The 24,302-nt window shown below is 45.2% G+C and overlaps 1 protein-coding gene across 1 annotated transcript; it reads right to left on the reverse strand.

Annotated features, from left to right (window-relative positions):
* Positions 1 to 354: 354 nt before the first annotated feature.
* LOC119443026 (motile sperm domain-containing protein 2-like) lies at positions 355 to 24,302 on the reverse strand. Its single transcript, XM_037708147.2, has 8 exons — positions 23,912 to 24,302; positions 13,711 to 13,857; positions 10,645 to 10,731; positions 10,114 to 10,268; positions 6,100 to 6,160; positions 4,278 to 4,316; positions 3,964 to 4,088; positions 355 to 1,666 (listed from the first exon to the last, which is right to left on the reverse strand). The coding sequence occupies exons 1-8, from the start codon at positions 24,027 to 24,029 to the stop codon at positions 1,607 to 1,609; spliced, it is 792 nt and encodes a 263-aa protein (XP_037564075.1). The 5' UTR covers positions 24,030 to 24,302; the 3' UTR covers positions 355 to 1,606.

Below are 24,302 nucleotides of genomic sequence, written 5' to 3' on the forward strand. Positions count from 1 at the left end.
TAGAAGAACCGTACCTATATATACTGTGTCGAGGCAGAGCATATGTCGCCTTGAAGAAGATAAGTTCACTCGTCGAAGCGTTGGCTCCTGCTCTCACCTTGTTCTCGCGTTGCTCATCGTCTTGCATAAATATATGTCGCAATATTATCTATGTTTTATTTCATGCGCGTCCTTAAGTATTGGTCTTGTCATAGATTTGTGCTGTATCTTCTTCTTTTACTTCTGTGGAAGTTTGCTTGCTCTTCAAAGCTCAGCTCAATGGCGCACGATTGTGAACTGCCGTGTCTTACCAGTCTCGAACGCTACGGTTGTGTCATCACAAAGAACCAAGACATCGAGACGAGTATGCTACAATAATAACAGATTTTATTTTCTGGTATAAAAATACGTCTTTGTACACATTCACAATTCATGAAAACTGCAAGGCACACTGCCGCCTATTTCCGCATGACGAACCTTTGCATATCCGTTAAAATGCCTAATCGCAAAGCAGCAGTGTCCTTGACTAATGTGCGGATAAGGAAAAGTGCTCTAATGAAGGAATGTCTGAACAATTTTCCTTCCGGAAGAAAACTGAAGTGCAAATTTGGCCTTTTAGACAACGTGCTAGTCCAGCAAATTGGGGGAAAAGTGTAAACTAATTATGTCGCTTCTAATAAGATCACACAAATCACTTTAATTCGACGTCGCCTGGACCCAATATAACTGACGAGACTGTACATGCTGTCTTTGTTAGAACTTATGAGCAATGCGTTTTTTACTACTTTAATAAGAAAACATACTTTTAGGACGTTAAAAAGATATTTTTTAATATCAGTTGTGTTTTTTGTGGTAAACGTCATTCACGACATAACAATCATCAGTACGTATGAGATGCGTGTTACAGACGCTCGCAGGAAAAAGAGAACTAGTTTTTTTTTTTTTTTTTTTTTTGCGATGGTAGTCCACACTCGATATCACAGCGTTGAGCATAGCACGTCTAGTGCTCCAGGGTGACTTGTTCAGATATTTCATGAAATGTAAGGAAAGTAGAGAACAAAAGGACAAACTTGATCACTGACATTTCTTGTCGCTGATCCCATCAAAGACAGTAGACACCGCAAATAACCCTTATTGGAAAAGAAGTTGAGTACAAAAAAAAAAAAAAAAAAGGTTGCACTTCAGTTTGGTAGAAGGTACACACGGTCCAAATATAGATTTTTTAAAGGGAGCATCGCCCTGCCATTTAAGCAGGCGATCTTTATATTTAGTTATACATAAGCTTTTCCACAAACGAAACGCCAGGTAATGCCGGAATTGCTAAATTTAGAAAAAATGAAAATATGAAAAAAAAAGCATTCATTCAATGTTCAGCAGCTCTCCATTTTCCACTAAGGCAACCTTTTTTGTACACTGGGTTTTCGTCGTCGTTTTTATCAACAAAAAATAGCACACCCTCTTTTTTTTTTGTTCAGCAGAGTACCGCAAGGAGGTCTTTGGAGTCAAATCCCTCGAGAGGAGCAGCTCGAAAACAAGCTCTCAGTGTCTGCCGAATCTGGTGCGCGGCATCCGGCGAGCCACCGGGAGTAGTCATCCGGTGGGACAGGCGAACGCTGTTGGGCCTCACTCAACAAGCGACTCGCTCTCCGAGCGGCTTTCCTGGGACGTAGCTGTACTCGTAAGTGTCCTGCAAGAATACATGAGAACCACCGTATTTATTCGCATGGGCAATTCTGATTCACTCATGAATCTCTCGAGACGTCTGAACACAAGTGTTTATCGGCGGCGGACGGTATAAGCTGTGTTCCCCAGCCTAGAACTTCCAGATGTTCTACTCGATACCGCATCATCGAGCCTTCCAACGGAACGAACCGCGGCGTCCCCTTTCGTCTCTTTCGCTTTGCACGCGAGCTGACCAAGCTTCGCTCACTGCCTTAGCGGAGTGCCACGTGAAAGTAACAAAAAAAATGTTAGGCTGTATCTGCATATGTATATTGTATATGTATATGTATATTGTATTGTATATGTATATTTTATCACATGTTATGGGAATGTCAGGACATAACAGACAATTCGGGCAGCGCCGACACCTCCGTCTCTTCCACCGCCAGCCTCCGGTCGCGTTGGAAGACCGCACTGCTCAGCTCGAACCTGACAGTACAGCTCTGGGCCGTCCAGCGAGCCGAGGAAGCCGCTTCGAGACAAGCTCTCGGAACCGCGTCCGCGGCGGGTGCCCAGACCCACTAAAATACGCCGGACTCAAATCTTATCGATTTGATAATAAAGTTTACGTTCTTCTTCTTCTTCTAGGCTGTATCTGCGCAGCAGTAGTAAGAAAGGTTGAAAGCGATACGCAAAATTGGAGTGATTGTGATGTTAAACTCCGTGACAGGTTGGTTGAGTGTAGAAATGTTGTAGTGTATCACATTCCCCTGTCTGCGGGAAGTGGCACATCGGCCAAACCGGACGGTGTTTGAATAACCGATTAATAGACCACAAAGCTTCGTTGAAAGAGCAACCGTCGTCTAATTTGAGCACCGCAAAGAATGCGATAGAAATTTATTATTTAGCCGTTAATGTTTAACATTTTAGACGTGTTTTTGTCATGGCATGTGTTTGTTTTTCTGACAATAAACTACAGTTGCTAGTCTGCGCTCGTATCGTGTTTATTTCTCGTCCTTTTTTTCGCGCTATTTTTCATCAGCATGGAATACCAACTCCCCAGAATTAAGTGCTTAAAAGTCAACTTGCGAAATTCTCAACGCCAAAAGACAAAACGTAGACGGGAACTGACACGTGTATCTTCCGTCGTCCTTTTTTTTTTTTTTTTCTTCTTCATAGTGCGAGAATCTGGGCTTTGTCTGCCGACTGTTTCGCAGTGTTATGAGTTTCTACTAGGTGGATCACCAGCTTGCCCACTCTGAGACCCTGCTGCGGTATATTAGTACCAAGCTTGAGTTAAGCATTCATTAAACATGGCTACGAAACAATTGAAAGGATGAACTCAAATACGCAGTTATCGTTGTAAATATCGAAGGTTGTTATCCATCGAGACATACCAAGCTTCATCAGATGCACTTAACGCAGCAAGCACTGTACATATATTGGTTAGTGCCGTAAAGTTCGAATAAGCGCTGATACAGGTCTAAGAAATGTCGATGTGTGGACGAGTATCCATACTTGCTTGTGCGCGTATCGTGTGGCTGCGTCATAACCTTTCATTAGAGGGGCCGGAAACTGTTTGCGTCATAATCCTTGAGAACACGGTGGAAATTACTGACATAATATCTCGGGTGAGTCATGAGTGCTATACCTGTGTCCAGATTTTGCATAAGTAAACCCGCCGGAGGTAAAACAAAAGCTTCACGATAAATCCCAGCGGAAGTTGCAGTGCGCAGCAGACGGTTAGGAAAATGGCGTCTATTTTACACTTGTTTTACCTTTCATAAAGCATTATGAGCGTTAAAATGTCAGCAAACTTTACATAAAGCGCCTATAACAGGGAAGCTTGTCCTGCCAGCTGGCGGGAATGACGGATCTCAATCTTGCCGGCGGAACTAGCTTAAGCCGAACGACAAGTGGAAAACGCGAAGCGGCTCCTCAATTACCGGGGCAATTCCTCGTAGGCGTCAATAAAAAGACTCGAGACCACAGGCGTTGAGATCAAGTGTTCTCTCTCCGAAATATAGAAATGAAGAGCTTGACTATTGAGCTGGTTCGTTAGGCACAATACAATTTTTTGTTCTAATTCCCGTGCTTCAAGTGCATCAAAAACCTGTACATCGCAACAGCGCGAAAAAAGTTAATAAACATAAAAATTAAAAAACACTGTATACAAATGAAAGATACTGACAATTCGTAAAGAGAATGTGTTCACAGCAAGAACAATAATAATGTCAAGTTTGAGACGGCGCGACCGAAGAAACGGGAGAGTGCACTCAGATCACCCAGCGTCGCCAAAACCATGGTCCAATAATCACTCACCGTTCCACCCATGTGGACTGGGAGCTCCTTGGGGTCAATGTAATCCTTGATCTCCTCCTTGTTGACCATCTTGACTCGCGCTGCGGCCTCGGGCATCATCCAGCCCTTGATGATCTTCCAGGCGGCTGAGAAAAAGTGGATTGGCAAACCATAGTGAGCCACTTGTGTAAGATTAAGTGTACTGACGTACATGGCATATACGCCATGACTGAACGACTCTTGAGTTTTTATATTTGGTTGCTAAGGTGAGCGCTTTGGTGCGCTCCTTGTACATGTCGGCAAGGTCGCGTATGAGATGAGGACCGAAAACTCACCATTGAACAACCAGGGCATGTCGTAGACGAGGACGTAGCCTAAAAGAAAGAAAAAAAAGGAATAAAAGAAAAGAAAAAGAAATGTGGTTAGTCGTCAGCCTGGGTGTGCCGAGCTCGCTCACTTTCGACCTTGAAACAGAACTGATATAAAAAAATAGAAATTAAGGGTTTCCTCTCGTCCACGCCTCTTTCTGCGACAGAGAGGTAATGACCACCGCTGGAACCACTGTAATAAGCGAGTGCGAGTGTGTCTTTTTCATCATGGTAGCATGCTTTTTTTTTTCCTCATCGCAAATGGCGCAATAAGCAGCAGCGCTCTACCCGATAAACATTTCTTGGTAGTTTTACTATGCTAGCAAAAGAACTTGATGTGCCTTCGTAGCAATAAAAAGAGTTACACGCCGTGCATACCTGTACATGCTACTTTTGCCTATAATAGCTATACCGTGGAGACTGAAAACCCGAACGAACGGAAAGAAAACATATGAGCGCCGAAGCAACACAGTTTGTGGATACAGCTCAATCGCGAATCACAGAAATCGACACCCGCGAATGTCGACATTTTGTCTCGATGTATTAGTACAAATGCAAAGAGCTTTCATAAAGGAGGAACAGAGAGAACATTGGTCGCAAAGTGCACGATCGCGGCGTTTTTATCTTTATATCGGCGCCTTATCTTGGGGTGTTGTATTCAGCTTTATTTTGCAAAGAACTTCGACGTAACACGCTGCTCAAGAGTTGCACTGAAATTGTTGCTGAAAAGGACGTGGCGCGCTAAGTTCATAAAACTAGCCAGACTCATGGAACATTAATTAATTAATTGATTCATTCATTCATTCATTTCACATACTGTCAATTCCTCATGGGATTATCACAGGAAGGGCAAGTACAATGGTAGGAGCTGCGAACAACAAGGCGAATATGAATACAGTGTATAATTACAAGAGTGTTAATGCAAAGAGTTGTTGCTTGGCTAAAACAACAGAATTAAGCACACCATCATAGTTGTAGATTCAAGATATGGGTACAACTTACGGTTACCTAGAAATCTAGTTACCTATGAAACACAGACACAAGCGCTGTCAATGTTTAGTATCTTCTTGTGTCCTTGTTTTTGCTGCGCTACACTTCATACATTCCATGATGATCGAGCAACAAGCCTGCATGGCCAACCTCGTAGCCAGGCTCGACCTGTTTTGGCTCCTCTCATGATAAGCTGTGTGCACGTCACCACGCCTATATTTATTCATTTTTTTTCGTAAATTGCAAATTGCATCTGCCACCATATGGTGGCTTCTTACTTTACCTTCAAGAGCTGGCGTTCTCGTTTTCATGGGGTACACTGTTCAAGTGCAAGGTGCTGTGTAATGCCGGAAGCAAAAGCATTCGATACATGGTAGCTACGAGCAAGTTCAGTTATCGCGTTCTGACCGCGTAGATTGAAATCTGAAGGCGTGCACAGGTTGCGTACGGTTGTGCAGACCGCTGTCCTCGATATCACATACACCTGTAGGTGTATGCGAATGATGCACAAATAAAATACGAAAATGAAAGTACTTTTTCTTTGGCCTTATCTCTGAAATCTATCTCCTGAAAATTTACATGAGATGTCGCGAACTCAGCCCGACAGATTAACAAAACGACGCGCCCACTTTCTCAGCACGGGCAAGATATTGAGTATACTTGCTTAATGTAAAGAAGTGTACGACCGTTAAGGGCCGCCTAATATTGTGAATTCAGCTTTTTCTTTAAAATTTTGACGCAAGAAAATATTTATTGTAAAAGCTATCGAAAGTGCACTGAAAGCCCGACGATCACTTACCAAGGCCCAGCGGGTACCTCTTGAGGAATACGTTGAAGATAAACTTGGTGAAGTCTATATCCTGAAGAGAAAAGGAAGGGAAACAAAACATCATCCACGAGAAAGACCTATAAGGGCGTATTTGTGCAAATATGAATCTCCATAAACCAATTACAGAAATATTATGCCACGTTGAAGAACAAGAATACTTTCGTGTATGGCGCTACGCGTGGTTGACTTTCTTCTCGCATAGAAGCGACGGAAACGGTAATAATTTCGAATACAACACGCGCGTCTTGCACAAAGCGACAAACATACAACAGTGACAATCCGGTGAAAAACAGTCACCGCCAAAAAGCAAAACAATGTAAGCTTGATACTACGTAAGTGCGGGGGCGATCAGGTTGTTTTGTTATACAGTTGTTCTTGCATTTTTTTGTGTGCGTGCTTTCTTTTCTTTTCTTTCTCACTCACTCTCTGTCCTTTTTCTAACCCCTATCTTCCTACCCCAGTGCAAGGTAGCAAACCGGATTCTAGCATCTGGTTAACCTCCCTGCCTTCCTCACCATCTCTCTCTCTCTCTCTCTCTCTAGCATGTTTTGTTCTTCACATGTTAGTGGTCGTAATAACCTTGGTATACTAACTGCATAAAAGCGTGGCCTTAGTCATTTCGTCTTTGGCGTGCCATATGTCTGATTTTAATCCAGAGAAATGTGTAAGAGAACGTGTTGGCTTGCTGCTTCTTGATGTGGCATGTATCAGTCCTGTTGCTTTCTTTTTCAAAATTCTATTACTCGTAAACCGACATGGACAGATTATGAGGCACTTTCGACGCGCTCCCAGAGCTGTCGCAACGGGTGTGCATATTGCGTTTGTGAAGGCCGGCTTCTCCACAATAGCGAGTATTTTGAGGAGAAGCCAGCTATTTTCATGCTCATGTTCATGTTGATGTTCTTCCTTCTTTTTTCTTTTTCTGTAGAGGCGATAGTCAGTGTATTTTTTGTATATGTCGCGTGCGTAGCGAAAGTCGTTACGATAAGAACATTAGGCGTCAAGTAATTTCACTGTGAAGCATTGAGGTCACGAACAGCGTATGAAACCTGTCGCTGTTTTGTTAAAGTATCGCTTAACAGTTGGTAGAAGGTAAATATTTGCTTTTCTCAAAGAAGGGAAAAGTAGTAGAAGTGTAAAAATCGACAATACTCGGGTTATGAGAACTGAACTACGACAAGTTCTCCTGGCTAACACTCCCATGGCTAGGTTGCACCATTAGGCTACATATGCCCACAAGTTACACATGTACCTTCTTATTGTAACTTTCTTAGGACCTTGGGAACAACGCTGGTGTTCCGAATGCAGGAAGGCTTGCCTTCTTTGGTTTCACAAAACGCGGAAACGTCAAGATGCGGCGACGCTGAAGCTTCTTTGACGTCTGAGCCTGTCACACGGATTATGGATGCAGAACGGCGCGAGGCCTTCCAAGCCTCGGCGATTGATGGCCCCACCGAAGGCCAACTGACTACTGTCTTTCTGTACAAGGGCGCGCCATTGTGACGCACAAATATTACATCTTAGGCTTCACGCTTGACGAGAAAATGAAATTTATAAGTGCCAGTCGCAGAAGGGCATGAGGCCCCTTGCGTAAGTGTCAGCCTTGTCTCTGGAGCGGTGTTGCTACGATGCTAATTGAGCACAGACGCATCTGGATGACAGGGCTCTCCATGGTGTTTTGAAAGAACAAAGCCAACATGCCAATCTTAAAAGGCCGACAACAGTACTAGCATTCGTGTACAACGCCGGCCTACTTCTTATCATTTAGGACCATGGCAGCATTCGATCTTCAATTCAATTCAATTTCAATTCAATAAATGTTTATTCGTTGCTTCAAAATGAAAGCGATCATGTACGCCGAACGCTGTGGCAGACAGCGTTTTTTTCCTTGTTGTTAGGTTTATTGTTTTCATAGTTTATTATGAGTTTTTCCTCTTGTTTCGGTGTCTGCATCTCGGGAAGTCCTTGTAGCTGCAGATATCAGATGCACGCCTCAACGTGTGGTTCTCTCTCAGATCTGAATGGCTTTCATGGCCGTGCGTGTGATTGCTTTTGAACACTGATTATGATCTGCTATAAGATATGTGGGGGCTTAAAGTCATCTATGGTTATCTTAATCGGACACCCAAGCGACACATTTTCGAAATATATTGCACTGAACATAAAAAAAATTGGTGCAGTTTCACCCGAAAGGCGAAGCATCAATTGCGATAGCAAATTAGTGGAGAGCTATACGGAGTAAGGATAGTAGTTTTATCAGCTGTATAAACTTGGACATGCAGCAGCACCAGCAACGCGCAGAACTGTTGTCGACGCCGTCGGAGTTTTGCCCGCGTTCGCACTGAACGCGCGCGGCGTTTTATTGCGATAACAATTATATGGACACTCAAAAGCAGATTTCTGCCGTCGCCGTCGCCGTGAGGTTCCGTATGACGTCAATGGAGATGAAATCGTCGCCGCGCGCCGCCGAACGCTGTATGTGCGAGTGAAAGAGCGCTAGGGACGCGCGCTTTCACGGGGAGTGAACGCACGGCGGAGAAGAAACGCGCGTTCTGCGCTGTGCTCCCTTAAGGGCTGCAGAAGTAGGCGTCTCTTTCCTCCTCTACAATCACCATATATGTAGAGTAAACGTACCTTCTTCCGACGCGCGAAAGGCTTTGGGGGAGGGGGGGGAGGGGCAGGGAAGGGAGGCGACGATTAGCTGCGGCACCAAGTGCCTATTTATATCAGAGGCTCCGGCAACAGTCACCAACGCCGCACGCATTTTGTGCGAACGCGGGCAAAACGCCGGCGGCGTCGACAACAGTTCTGCGTGTTGCCGGTGCTGCTGCATGTCCAAGTTTATACAGCTGATAAAGCTGCTATCATTACTCCGTATAGCTCTCTTCAAATTTGCTATCGCAATTGATGCTTCGCCTTTCAGGTGAAACTGCGACAACTTTTTTTATATAAATATGCATTTGGTACCGCAGCTAAACGTCGCCTCCCCTCCCTCTCTCCCTCCCGTCTCCCCACAGCCTTTCGCGCGATGGAAAAAGTCATGTTTGCTCTCTATATATGGAAAGGAGGAAAGAGACGCTTAATTCTGCAGCCCTTCAGGGAGCACGGCGCAGAACGCGCGTTTGCTCTTCGACGTGCGTTCGCTCCCTGTAAAAGCGCGCGTCCCTCGCACCCTTTCACTCGCACATACAGCGCCCGGAGCGCGGCGACGATTTCATCGCCGTTGACGTCATACGGAACCTCACGGCGACGGCGACGACGACGGCGATGCCGACGGCAGAAATCCGCTTTGGAGTGTCCATATAATTGCTATCGCAATAAAATTTTCATGGCTAAATTTACGTAACCAGTGACATCACCTAGCCCTGCCAACACGGCGTGCATGTCTGCCTACAGTGCTCACCCGTCCGTTCTTCCACCAAGAGAGTCTTCACGACGACGTCCAGTTTTCAGCAGGCATGAAGATGTTGTAGCACTTCAACTCCTTCCATATACTATTCGCCTACGGGGCCGTATCAGCATAGCGTCTCGCTCTGAAGGTTTGGGGCATTTCTCACTGCCACCACGCGCCTGCATTTATGTGTTACTGCGCGGTAAAAGCAGCTCCAGTTACGCGAGCGCTGAGTACTCATGGCAGCTGCTAAACTCGCACGAGGTGCGAGACACTCGGGAAGGCCACGCGCGTTGTGTGGCATCCAGTGGTCGATGCTGGCAGCGCAGCACATTTCTCGTTGATGGACTCCGACTTAGTATCATACTAAGTCGGAACCATTCAAGTCGCCACCCCGCCGTTGTTCAACGGGTTGCTAGGCGTTGTTCATAGGCTACAGCCAATCTAAACAAAGAGTTATACCTTTCCATGCACTTAAAATGCATCCCAGGGCGCGGGTTGTAGTGCATTTAACTGATAGGGTAAAAGTGAGTGCCGCCGCTATTCTCTACTAACAGCGCGAACGAGCTAGGTAAGGAATAAATGCTGCGTACCATGTTGCTTAGGCCGGCTCCGCTGCAGTCGAACACCATGGTGACCTTCTTGGCGCCATATTCATTGTACAACTTTTCCAGGAAGAACAGGAACACCCGCTTCACCTCAAGCACGTCGGCTTGGCCCTTGGTGTAGTTTTTGCACCGGAGCACCACTGGTTAGACAAGGAAAAGCAAGATGCCAAATGGCCGGTCAGTGAAACAGACAGGATTCTACTAAGCGTCAGCAATCCCAGTGCGAACACCTTTCATGAATAATATAAGGTTGCGCGCACATTTGTCTTGCATGCTTAATTTTTACGCTTTTGTCGCATTACAGCTCTAAAACGTATGCCGGCACATGTGAAAAGGGAATTAAAATTTGCTACGGATTTCCAAGCGCCGAGGTGATAAGCTCTCCTGTACATTTTGTCATCGACGACATAGCTTGGTGAAGCCTGGCCTTTTAAATATTTTGGTAATAAACTAGCTTAAGGCATCTACATATCGTAATAGACAAAAGAGGTTGCACTTAGTTTTGTGTATACTTACACACGTGGCATCCAAGCTTGTCCTTGCCGTATGGGTAGATTGCGTTTTGCTCAAAATATTCCTTAGGTATGGACTCCTCCTTGATATCTGCAAGAGCGCATCACTTTAATCACGAATCATGCAAATCTACGCTTAGCTTTCAAAAGCAGTGTTAATAACATCCCCCTGCCTCCTCCCAAAATAGTTTTCTGTCTCCTGTATTTTCTTTAGGAATGTCTGTTCATTTCCTGCCTTTCGGGTATGCTGCGCCTATATTTGCGAAAGTGTGTGAATTGTTAACAGGAACCCAGGTCGGCCCAGAAGCCCTTACCCAAATATCCAAGCCATGGGTTTTTGCTCGGTCTACTCTACTATTCGTTGTCTACGGAACGTACCGGTGCGAAATTTCAATGGTTGACTCTTGGCCACGTCCAGATCCAGACTAGAGGTCAAAAGTGAAGCGAAATCTCCTAATAAGGTTAGAGGTGCACACGGCATCTCTAAACGTGGTCCCATTGGCTGCTGACACTCCAGGCTGTGCCTCTGATCTACATGTAGAACCATAAGCTTCACAGGGTCTACGTTCGTTTACAGGATTTAACCCAGAGTACTTTCGTACGATGTTCACCCGCGGAATGACGCAGGATTTAATTCCGTCTTCCATTCGGTAGCAAAAGCTCTAGGCCGCAGAGCTCCCCAGAAAAAATCTGCGGAGGTGATACATGTCAGCGTGTTTTGGCTCAGCAGAGTCGACACTGGTGCTGAATGCTTAGCCCCAAAAATCCCTAAGCGATGAGCAAATTTTGATATCTCACAATGCCGGTTTCAGCGTGGGAAACTTAACGCAATGCCCATAGTAGCGTTTCTGATCTGCTGGAGGGAAGCTTCAATTCTGAATAGTTCGGGAAACAAATTACTAATTACTGTACTAATTAATATTTAGCTTTAACATTTCGTTGTGTGTGTGTGTTTTTGGTACGAATATACTATTCATAGTCAAAAATAGAGGAAAGGAGCTGTCCTAATTTTTCTTGATTTAGAATAGTGTTTGGGCTTTGCGGGATTAATATAGAAGCGACATGTTTTCTTCATGCCTTACACGATAGTCAACAGTACGGTTTTAGACAACAACTTGTGAATACAGTCTATTTTATGTTATATTTTCTTATTAAAGCACAAGTTACGCCGATGTTTCGTAGGCATGCAAACGGTCTGACCAAGCAGTTTATAAGCTTTATGCAGAGTCATGGCCACACCGTATCAAGGACTACGTTTGCCGTATTGTGTTGGGCTTGGTGCATGTTTCGTCTTGGGGCATCGGGACGAGCAGAGCTTGCCCAAAGCTGCGGTTCTTATAACTTGATGCGATTAAATGCATCCAATTAAAATAATTTAATGGTGCCTTGTAACGGTACACCTTGAGCTTACGTTACGTGAGGCGTACTCTTGTCAAAAAAGTGCATGTTGAGGTACCGGAGCAAAATGACGCAAGGCCAATTTCGTGAAGGCACGAAAAAATAATATTTTGGCGCAAAAAAAAAATAATAATGAACGAGAGTGGCGCAATACAAGTGGGCGCCAGCAGACAGTTAAGAGCGGCCTTCGTTTTGCAACGCATGTATGACTGGTGATGACAACAATGAGCTTGCATTTGTGTAGCATGCAAGTTCATGTTGTAATTGAGGTCAGCTCCGCAACAGTTGCCCCTCAATATACGATATATGCACTCTGCCAGCAATTCATATGTCTCTTCAACGACACTCACAGGTACCTACTCGGACTCTTGGTGTGACAAACACATATGACGCTGGGTCGACTATGGCAAGCGCTGCAAATAGTTCTGACACCAATATTGAGGCATTGTTCGCTTTTCTTTTAATCTAGACTTGGTATACGCTTCATACAAGATCTACAACTTTCACGCGTTTCGCTGTTTATCTATTAACGAGCGCGTTGAGTGGGACCATCGACCCGAAATAATGTGCTCACAAGCCTGCCCAATCCACGTTCAATAACGGATGCCACCAAAATCTGTGCACGTAATTGTTCATAACTATATATATATATATATATATATATATATATATATATATATAATTCTAATGATACCATAGTTGATCGAATGTCTGTGCTTTTTATTTGAGCCGTCACGGCATGCATAATAGAACTCGGCAACAGCTCAGCCTTATCTCGCCGACAGATCAAGCAACGTCTGGCTTTTCGCCCCTGGATTTCATATCCGCGGTCTACGAGAAAAGTGTGTTCTTTATGAAATATCGCTTTTCTCAGTCTGGATCACGACGCAAACGCGCTGGGCGATTTCATCGATAAAGCATCGGCCCGAGAGGCTGTCCTTGAGCGGTTTTGGCCGAGCCCAGTGAACCCGCTGACGGCCAAAGCCTTGAAAGCGAGCACGCCTTTGCTTAGCAGTTGCGTTAACAACACGCCCGATCTCCGATCAAGGATAATTCTATTCCATCATGCGGGAAAATATAATAACGAAGCGATGTTTCCAGATATCCATCGCCACGAGACGACGAAAAGAAAAACGCTCTCCTTCAGTCGAGTAGTGCACTGCAGTATAAAAAATGAGGGCTTGACGATGCTGTGTTTAACCACGTATGCTTTGAACAGTTCTAAGCCTTACTTTCCTCCTTCATGGTCACGCCTATTAAATGTAATCTGGAGCTACGTGCTCTGTAGACGAAGCAGACAAGACGACGGGCACAAGCAAGGCCACACCGCAGTAGATTGTTCCTGCATTTGTCATCGCCCACTGAGGCAGTGTGCCCGCGAATGCTGTCTCAAAATGTGTCCTCCGCTGTCGCAACGCGCGCAACATGGTGATGGCATACAAAGAGACTTGCTGGCGACCGGAATGAATCGAGACGAGTACCACTGAAGACGCGAGTAGAAAGAAAGAACGAAACGAGGAAATGTCCGATTCGCTCTTTATCCTCGTTTCTTTCACTCTCTCTGCCACTGTGAAGGGAGACACGTACTGTTCAAGTCATCTCAGTGATATAATGGCAATGATGATGATAACAGCAAGAACAGCAACAACACACACGGGGACGATAGCAGTACCTCGAATCTTGACATAGCGTCTCCAGCGAAGATGGTACGAGGCGACCTTGTGGGCCAACTCCATGTCGAGCCGCACGTGGGCGATTATCTTCCGACAGAAATCATCGCTCTCCTTTATCTTCTTGACATCTTCGTCGTAGTACACATCTGCGAAGAAGGCGAGGGAGAAACGCACGTGGGCATAAGCAAAAGCAATCTTAGGTCACACGCATCAGAGCGAGAATGTGGGGGCATACATTCAGGTGAACTGGCCATGGATCGCTCCAGTGCAATTTAGCGCATTGGAAGCGCGTAGTGTCCAAATTAAAGATCTATGAATGATCACAGGTGCCCCAAAACAAGCGAAAAAAAAAGCACTGGCTTTCTTTCGACTTTGTGCTAGTCGCTTTTATCTTCTGTTAGAGGATGGGTTGGACAAGTCAAGGAATGACAGGCTGCACCTCCACTGCCCCTGCCTGAAGCTGTCATGAATCACCGGCACTAAACCCGCGCAAGTAGGGTGCACACGAAAGTTAGAATGAGTCGGCTTTGGCTTTGGAGACGGCAATCTGCATAATGGCGCGTACATCAGCGATACCACATCTATGAAGCAGTCTTATCGACGTTTTGGCTAACTCACCAAGCACTGACATAGCCGTGTAGTGTACCCTTACCGATAGGCTACACGAATATCTCAGAATTTATGCACCAGCAGAGGCCTACGAAGTCAGACAAATGGCACTTGACAAGCATATGTAATCCCGCGGCGTAGCTGAGCATCTCGACCTTCTGCGTTTTCAGAGAAAGCTATCTTTAAGCAAAACCTAGAAATGTAGCAGTACAAACACAAGGGATATGTCAGTTGTAAGGCACTCATTAGGACTTATCACTATTTTTCTTCTTTATTGTTTACTCTTAAGGCCCGAACATTAGTACAACTAAGTCACAAGCTTTCTGGAGTTCAAGTGCCTTCCATTGCGGATTGCATAAGCTTGACGCCTTGCTACGGCTACAATTGCCATCATGCCTTTCCCGCGGCGAGACAACCTTGATGTGCCGCTTGCGGCTGGGAGTGGCGTTCACGAACGCTTACTCCTATCGTATGGGAATGGCCGAGAGCCCATAGTGCGACTCCTGTAGGTGCGAGGAAACCATCGAGCACCTATTGTGTACCTGTCCTCGCTACGACGTACAACGCCTCTCTCTCAGGACAACTTTAAACCGACTGGACTCGAGACGATTCTCTGATACAAAGATAGTCGGACCGGGGCCACATGTTTCACTGGCACAAAAAGCGATTCGGGCGCGAGTACACTACTTGAAGGGCACAGGTTTAAGAGACCGCTTATAGTGTCCCTGTGCATCATCCCACGTGCACTCAGTATTCACTCTCTTCCTATTTTCTTCTTTCTATTCCCCCTTTTCCTTACCCCAAGTGTAGGGTAGTAAACTGGACGCTTGTCTGGTTGACCTCCCTGCCTTTCCCTGCTCACTCTCTCTCTCTCTCTCTCTCTCTCTGCAACTATTCATTTCATAGTTCATATTCAAGTTTGCCATGAGGTTCGTTCGGCGAAGGCTGATAGCGCTTTGTATGTGGGCGTGTCGGTGTGGTCAGCCGTTTCCATCGTAATTATAACCAATTAACATAACAATCAATTGCAAAAATGTGCGCACATTTGTTGCTGGACTACCAGCTATAGAAGGCATGCTCTGTGTGGCACAAAGACGGAATTCCTGGAAGTCAGCGGAACGTAAAAATGATGCAACGTTAACCGCCCTGCTCCGACGACCTGCTTATACGTGAAAAAGGAAGAGGAATGCTGCACACTTGAACGTTTGTCCTTGTTCGAGAGCTGCGATTTTTCTTCCTCGTGCGCAAGGTCAGAAAAGCACGATGGGACAGTATCCAAAAGACACGGTCCACAGTTGGAAAGAGGTCCATCCTGCAGGGATTTCTGGCGGTTAGCGTACGCTTGTGCGAGGCGCGATACCAACTCGTAGTGAATTCGTGAATGCAGCCAGTTTTTACTAGGCCACCACAGGTGTGCCAAAATTTAGGTCCCGTTAAACACTGTACTTGAGTCAAGTCGTGTTGGCTAAAGAGAGCTCCCTTTCATAACACAATTACCGTGTATATGCTATGCAATCGAAGCGTTTATTTTCTAAATGCTGCTTAGTTTGAACGCGAATTGCGGCATTCTCCTAAAACACGCGAAGATTGCTGATTTGTAGAAAGTGATACTAATTCGATTCATGTTGATTTGAACTCATGTGCACACGTGCTTACATGAATGAATATTTATTCTCTGCATGATTAGTGAGACCACGTATGGACGTGCGTGGTATAATTATTGCAAACAATTTTAAGCGTTTGTTGTATATGCTGATCTGTGTTTGCGTTAAGTACTGCGTGCCTATCTTCACAGCTCGGATTTGTGAGTGCTTCATATTTGTTCTTTCTAATTTTTGCGCTTTGTCATCTTTATCCTTCCTTTCAATATGCGTGGAGCTGGCGGTGTTCTTTCTTGCTACGGCAATCTCTCCCATCTTTACTCTCCGAATTAAACCTCTATCTCTCTCGCAACTTGTGACACAGCAGGTGCCGCATTTACAGATCAGTGAGTACACCTTTCTTTTTATTTGGATTCCTACATTCGCCGGAAGGTATTACAGTAACAATACAAAGGATGAACAACTCGCTCTAAAATAATAAAGTCAAATGCTGCGGTCCAGAGGGCAGCGCACGACTAAGCAATTTGCAAGAACAGGTGTCGGCCAGTCGTAATAGCAGAAATAATATCAGCGAATACAGGGGGATTGTAACAAACGGTTGCTGCGAGCAATAAAATTCATGAATTCGGCTCTAGATTACTTTAGAGGAGGCACAGTGAAGGCACGAAGTCAACGCTGTGCCAATTCACGCCTTAGTAAATGCGCAATCAAGTTTGCAGAGAGCACCTGCTGAAGGCTGCTTCACATCTTTAATATGCAATAATTCGAAACCGTTCGAGAATCGGGCAAGGTGATCTAACCGATACATGGAGGGTTCCAAGAAGACCTACAGCCTATGTACTCAGTGCAGAGTACATAGGCTACGTTTTATTGCAGATATTCCGTGCACTAACTAAACGCAGATGACAACGGTTAGCACAATAAATAGAAATAATCGCTAAGCATTTTTCGATAAGTGAAGCCGCGTGGGGCAGGTGGCGACTGCCTTGAGAAGAAGAAAAAATATCACTGGATTCAGCGGAATATCAACTTCACTGTATCGCCCAATGTTTAGGGCACCAGGATATGATTATTTTCACTTAAGTTCATTGTTCGTGCCTAACTTCCACTGGAGTGTAGTGTTCAAATTCCTTGAGTATAACAATAGGAATGTAATAGGCTGAAATAAAAAAAAGTGAAACAAAGACAGTCATTATTTACTGTCTTGCATATAATCAAGAGAAAATCTTAACTCAAGATGTCCTTTGTTAGGTGCGTCAGCAGAGCAGAACTGGTCCTTGAAACTCTGCAATTGCAGTCAAACTGCATTTAATCTTAAGGTCGACTAGACAATCACAACAGTGTTTTAAAATCTCGCGCATGCGTGAACAGGGTCACTGCATTTTTCTCCCCACTGTTTCCAAAGTGCAGGCCATGCTCACACGGTCCGACGCGCACCAGGAGGTATTGTTTAGTAATGGAAGGTCGCCGCAAGATTTCACGCCCCAGATCCAAGCACTGAGCCAAGGTCTGGCCACTTCAACGGGTCGAAATGAATCACTGCCTACGTACGCGGGAAACTAGTGATTTCTTTCGTCTTTGGTTTTTCATGCGCCGTCGCAGACAAGGAAGTCCGTCAAGCGTCGTGTTTAACGAAGCGGCCAAACGCGACGACCAGCAAACAACCGTACAAGCTTAAAGAGATATGTCCGTACGGCTTTACGTATATTCTACTGACGCTTACACGGAAGCGTGAAACAACAAGAAAGAAAAATAGAGAAAGAAAAGCGAAGTCATCGCGACGTTTCGTTAACCTTGTCCCTATTCGAGAGAGCCACGTATGAGCGGCTGTCACTCCGCTCTCCCTGACCCGAAACGTCTCTGCACTCACATCCGCGCACGCTGGAGGCACTAATGCGCGCCGGATTGCAACAAAGGGAGCCTCCCACCGGGCGGTCATCTACGCTATAATTGACATCTTGTGACGTTTACCTGCGTGTTCCTCGCGCGTACGCCCCCCTCCTGGCCGAATAACGTTTTCTACAAACATTGTGCCGGCCTGTGGTGTTTCCTTGGCCCCGTATTTCGATAGCACATGCGGCTATGCATTATGAGGGGCTACCTGATAGACCAGAAATGCTGAAGTGCTTTATTTATTTCTCTTCCTCTTTCTGTGTGTGTGTGACAAATCGCACGCTTGACAAGCCCGTCACCGATGGCTTTCAGTCACCGGTGTGCTTCATCGTATACATTGTGTAACACGCGTGTGGAACTGCGCGGGGGGCACGAAATGATCTTTATGTCCCTGTTCCTCGATGGCCTGCGAGGAACGACAAGCAATCCGCGGTAGTTACACGAGACATTTCTTTCCTTCTTTCTTTCACTCTTTTTTTTTTCTCTTGCCTCTATGAAGCTAAAGATTCACGTGTACGAACAGGAAAAGCCCGGTAGATATGGTCATTTCTGACCAGCAGGAAAGCAAAACAAACCTGTTCGCTGCTGACTTACTCCTTACTCCGCGCTCAGGAAATGAAGATTATCGTCGTGAAGGTAAAACTACGCAAATGAAAAATTACTTTAAGCAAACTTGTTGTTTATCCTCTCGTCTCGCTGAGAGGAAATGTTTCTGATTGAAATCGTTCTGAAAGAGAAGTCATTACTACCATGACATAGTGTCTCGAATTATCGCCCACCCTGCCAACAGTTAATCAAATATGTATACAAACTGTGGCAAGGGGGAGGGCGATGTGCGGGTGCAAAAACAGAAGACGTGTTCAGTAGCTTAGCGCGCGAAATTACCGATAATGACCAAAGGTCTACATGTTTTGTAAGCACCTGGCAGAACAGTTTGCTTACCGCATGCTGTCAAAAGTTTGCGAACAACTTGGCAAGAAAACGATAGTATGCCCAGATGCGAAAAATGGGCGAGTTGGTATTGAAGCTAATTCTGAGCGCGAACTACTAGGACACAAGCTAAGGCACGAAAAGAGACAACACACAGTGATCTGTCTTGTCTCTTCTCGTGCCTTAGCTTGTGTGCTAGTATTTAGCGCTCAAAATTAGCAATGATAATATTCCCCCTACAACCAGCCATATAGCTGACCAATTTGCGTGGAACACTTGCAGTCAGCATGGCTCCTGTAGGAGTGGACGATCTCTGTGCTCCTTTTCATTCTTAGCGTGCAACGCTGTCCAAGATAGGCAATGATTTCGGTAATTGAAATATATAGATCGGCGCGTTTCGTACTAAAGCTTCGTGGTCGCACATGTTCGCGCGATCCTGCTCGCGAGACGCCGCGACGGTTTGCTAATGAAGAAATCGAAAAGGAAAACAACGAAAAGCCAAATGGTCTCAATTAAACTCTGCTGCTTTAAGTGCCAAAACCATTATCTTATTATGGGGCACGCCGTAGTGAGGCATGTCGGATTAATTTTGACCACCTGGGGTTCTTTAACATGCACCTAACGCACGGTACACGGGCGTTCTTGCGTTTCGCCTTCATCTAAATGCGGCCGCTGGGGCCGGGATTCAATCCCGCGACCTCGTGCTTAGCAGCGCAACGCCAAAGACACTATGCAACCTCGGCGGGTAACAAAATGATATAAGACGATATATTAACAGCCGCATAGCACAGTTTGTTAATTTTTAGGGTAAGAAACTTTTGTCGTTATTACTGAGCCTGAATGAAGAACACTTTCACGTGATTGTTGGTAAAAACACCAAACTCTTTCTTTGTGTGAACGCAGCTACAGCTAGAAGTCTCGCTAGCCTCCGCAGCGTTGCATGTAATGTATGAAACGCAGTATAAGTGCATTTAAAGAAATCGACATTTTGCGATGAGTGGAATAGTTATGAGGAAGCGGCGATGACTCCATATATTGAAGTAATTCTTTTGTTTTTAACTATTTGACAACACACGCTAAATTTCCTTATTGCGTGAGGTTCATCGAGCCCTTGCAGAATAACTTACGTAACAGGAGCTAATTGAATTGAAGCTAAGTTCCTGGTCAGAAAATTGTGCAACTGTGAACCATTTTCAGCGTCTCTTGTTGTCTAGTTTGCCATAATAAACGAACTAAATACGCTCTGTAGTTTCCTTCAAAGTAATCTTTCTGTAGCCTCACCCAGGCATGAAAAGCTTTTTTTGGTGTCATTCCTGGGCTCAAATTGCAGCATTTGTCGTTAATTGCCACCAGAGTGCATGTTAAGCAGTTCGCGCGGCCAAACGTGAAGATAAACGTTCCCCCTTCCTTTCCCCTCTTAAAAAGAAAAAAGAAAGTAAAGGTCTATCTTGTTTGAAGCTTAGTCAAAGTGCTTAAATGCCACGAAAAACGTTACTCGTATCTTCCGTTTTTTTTTTTTTTTTTTTTTTTTTTTTTTTTTTTTTTTTTGCCAGCGAAAGTTGGCGCTCATGCTAAAGCGTCCACGAAGGCTGCCCAGTAATGAGAGATCTTGCAACTCACACAGTCGGCCAGCTGAGCGTGTGGCAACTGGTTCTGTTGAAGGCCGTCGGTTACCGGCCGTAGCCGGTAACCAATGTGTGCGGAACGCAAATGACCATGTACACTGGGCCCCCATTCTTAAGACTACTAACAAAAACGAAACTGAATCATATTACATGCGCGCTCTGCAGTTGAAGCTTTCAAGTATGGACAGAGACAGCGCCACAATTTGCAAGAATCGTTATATAAGTGAAACAGATGGCCAAAAGCGAGCCAAGTGCTCTTCTTTTCAAAGAGGAAAGAAATCAAAATGCTTACCGAAACGTGTGTCTAATCCAGGACAACGGGGATAATATAGGCGCAAGTAAATATGTCGCTATTGTTGAATGGTGGTTAAAAAACATTAATTTGTCTGTCAAGGAATCTGAGAAGTCGTTTCAAATTTCATTAGAGAGCTTTTGTCATGTCTGGGGCAGCCGCACTGAGCAAGCAAAGGACTCCATTCTTATAAGCAGAGAAACGTATCTCACTTGGCTGCAAGTTACTTCTGGTGTTTTTTGTCAGACTCATCCTTGCAGAATTTGTAGCCAGTCATACTTGGCATGTTTGATACTTCACGGGCTAAACTTACCTTCCAGAGTCTAATGAACGCGCGAAGCATGCGTGAAAGATGGCATTCTTTGTCATCCTAACAACGGGCCTCAAATTGCGGCGGTTCGGTGACACGTGTAGTTAATTTCAAGACTGGGCGAGCGGTTGCTTTAATTACCATCGAGTTCTCGTCTTGCAGCGGCATATATACAGCAATTATAAGGTCCCACCCAGAAAGCAAGTCAGGATATGCCTTTAATTCATGAGAAAAACAAGGGGAGGAAACTCAGAAGGAATCGGGAAAGGGCGCCCCTATCTATTCGTAGAAAATTGTATGCGTGTTGTGCTTCTAACAGGCATCAGCACTAGTTTTGGAGAATTTGAAAGCTTTTCGGAGGAAGCGTTGTCGGCGGCGCGCAGAACACAAGGGTGTTCACAATGAGACGCTGCAGGCAAGCTACGCAGCTTACGACGGTGCCTCGTTTTCCGCGGACGAATCTTTTGAAGAGAAAGTGGAATATACTGGCTTACCTTAGGAGTATCTATATTATTCCAGTCTTATGGGGGCTGCAGATTGTTCTGAGAGACATTTTGTCTATGTTGATTAATATGCTATCAGTTCAAGTTTTTCCGCGAACCATTCTTTCCAGTTGAAATAGCATCTGAAATAAGACTTCAGCGCATTTGCTCCCGGTCGGAAAGAAATGCTACCCACTTCAACGGAGGAGTGCCCGCTTCGCAGAGTTTTGTCTGCCAATTGGTCGCGACACGCAAGCAGCGCAAGGCTGCTGCTGAACGTGAGGGTAGGGGAGCGTATTTGGGCGGCACATCAGGAAGGAGCCGCATGGCACGACGCAGTCTCTGATGCTGCGCGTGACATGTCTGGAAGGAAGATGCCTGCTGGGAGGGCTGAAACCCGTTGTAATTGCAGGAAATTATAGGTTTCATATGGTTGTACAAGTTCTATGCGTCAGATATTACACGCTATTGCACCCTATTGCGCCCTACGGCGGCTACAGTTTCAGCGTTTCACGTGTACTTGAAGAAGTCTGTTGCGAACTAAAACTTCCTCTCCAAGACGTACTTTGACAGTGCACATGTCATTGCTTATTTAGTCAAACGCGTTTACGCTCACCACCTACAGCATGAAATGCGGCGCCGAATCCACTCCTATTTTTGGGCTTATGTGATTGCATCATTCCTTGGGAAAATAAAAATATTTGAATGTACTATACAGACGCGTTAGTCTTGTCAGTATTGGAACACAGCCAAGGGGTAAATAATCATAGAAAATTGCAGAAAAGTAGCACAAAACACAACGCGCAAGAACAGGCACGTCGGATTATTCTTGTAGCTGTGGGAAATGGTACGTCAATACTATCTAGGGGTAAGCCAACTGTCAAGCGCATACTTCCTGCCTTCACGTTGGAATACCTGCATGATGACTTCTTTTCTTCCCGTGTGCGAGATTTCCCTACCCCCTTAATGGCGCTGTTTAAAGTCGCCTTATTACTATGCTATAGTTGTCTTGAATGACGTAAAATGAGACTTCCAAGGACGATTTGCCACGAATACGAGGTACTTATTCAGCATACACTGTGGCATGCAGGATAACGCGCTATAAGGAAAACCGAATGTCTTTTGTATTGCCCATATCTTCAATATCCGGCAAGAAGCTGCGTGTAATATCTTGCAGAACTTTCCGGCAAACTTTTGCGACGAGGTTGCGACAGCTTCGTTGAATGGAGAATAGTCTTGGTTCCATACTGGAGAAGTGAACATTTAGTTTTAGTTAATGTAATGTATGTGCGTCAATGGCGTTTTTAGTTGTTCAATGAATGTCCATCTGGGCGCGAACAGCATGATCGGAACAATGTATCAGAATAAAATTAGACGTCTCACAATTTTGCGTATATTAATGGGCTTACAACATCGTTTCAGTGTTGTTCCTTCTTTACGCTGAAGCCTCTTTATTTACTTGTACAGGTAGCTGCAGTTAGCACACTGCGGCAGGCGCGTTTTCCTTCAATGTCAGTGCATGCGATTTCACAGAACAATGCAATTTAGTCGCTTATTTTATTGAAGGCACGTCGTAGACATTTTTTAAAAGATTAGCATGAAATTTCATCGAGCACAAAGGCGCATGAACTCGGCGAAACGCTCGAATTCTCACAAGTTTTCCCAAAGTAATCATTCTGAAACTATTGCAAGTGAAAGGAAATGAAAAGTCACGGAAGCCTCGGCTCACATCTACGGTATGCAGCGCGAAAACGTTTGTTGTCGAGACGCGCTGTTCCGCGCACCAGTTCGCATGGGTCCATATACCACTACCATTTTCCTCAACAAGGAAAACGCCTGGATTTTCCGCTTCTGTATAATCTTTCCATTAGATCGTTACCATCAACGTTACCTGTCTTCTTAATATCGCTGAACTCCAATTTCAGGCACTTACGTCAAGTACTGTAGATTACACGCAATGTTTTTACAATGTAACTTCTTATGCACAATGACAACTTGCATTGAAACTAATGACCGTTGCATTTAGACTTTGCATAATTTCTGTGTTTTTTTGTGTGTGAGTTTATGTATGGTCATTTTCTTGCTTTTCAAATCCTCTATTCGCTAACATCAATATACTGTCTCTCCTCAGACATAACTTCTCAAAAATGAATCCGTGAGAATTATCTAAATAAAAATTTGATTGCCTTAAGGGTACTGATAAATGCCACCGCGCAGCACGTTTTAACACTGAAACGCAAGTCGCACGCAAGTCCACAGTTTCTTCTTGTAGGCGAATTTTCTTGCATTTCAGCTGTCTTTAGCTACTCCTCAGTTCAACCGCACTTAAGTATAGAGTACCTTTCAACGCCCGAAACCAAAGGTGCTTATGTTGGACAGCGCAGGATTTGCATTTATTGACTGCTCAGGCGTGCCTCACGCACACATCGCGGAGTTTGGACCCGGCACACACACTCACCGTCCTCCTCGTTCCAGGTGTCGAGGAAGTGCTGGCGCAGCTCGCGGATCTGTTCCGGCGTTACCAGGGCCCAGTTCTTCTCTTCTCCAAATACGTCGTTCTCCAACATGTACGGCATGGCTGCTGCTGCTGGTCGATACGCTAAAGCGCCCCGGTTCAAGCGACAAGTCCACGTGAGAGGATGAAGAAGAGTTGTTCAGTCCGCGGTGCCGGTCCACAGAATGACTACTCCGATTTCTGTCTCGCAGACCAACGTGCGTTTCGCGCACCGTGACACTTGGCGGACTGCAACGGTGGTTCGGCGGGCTTTCCCTTTCGTACACGCGACGCGCTGCGCTCGAGTAATCCTTCTCTATTTTTTTCGCATCGACGCTCTCGCCGCCTTTGATTT

Source organism: Dermacentor silvarum, chromosome 2 (assembly GCF_013339745.2).
Source record: "Dermacentor silvarum isolate Dsil-2018 chromosome 2, BIME_Dsil_1.4, whole genome shotgun sequence".
NCBI classification, from domain to species: Eukaryota; Metazoa; Arthropoda; class Arachnida; order Ixodida; family Ixodidae; genus Dermacentor; species Dermacentor silvarum.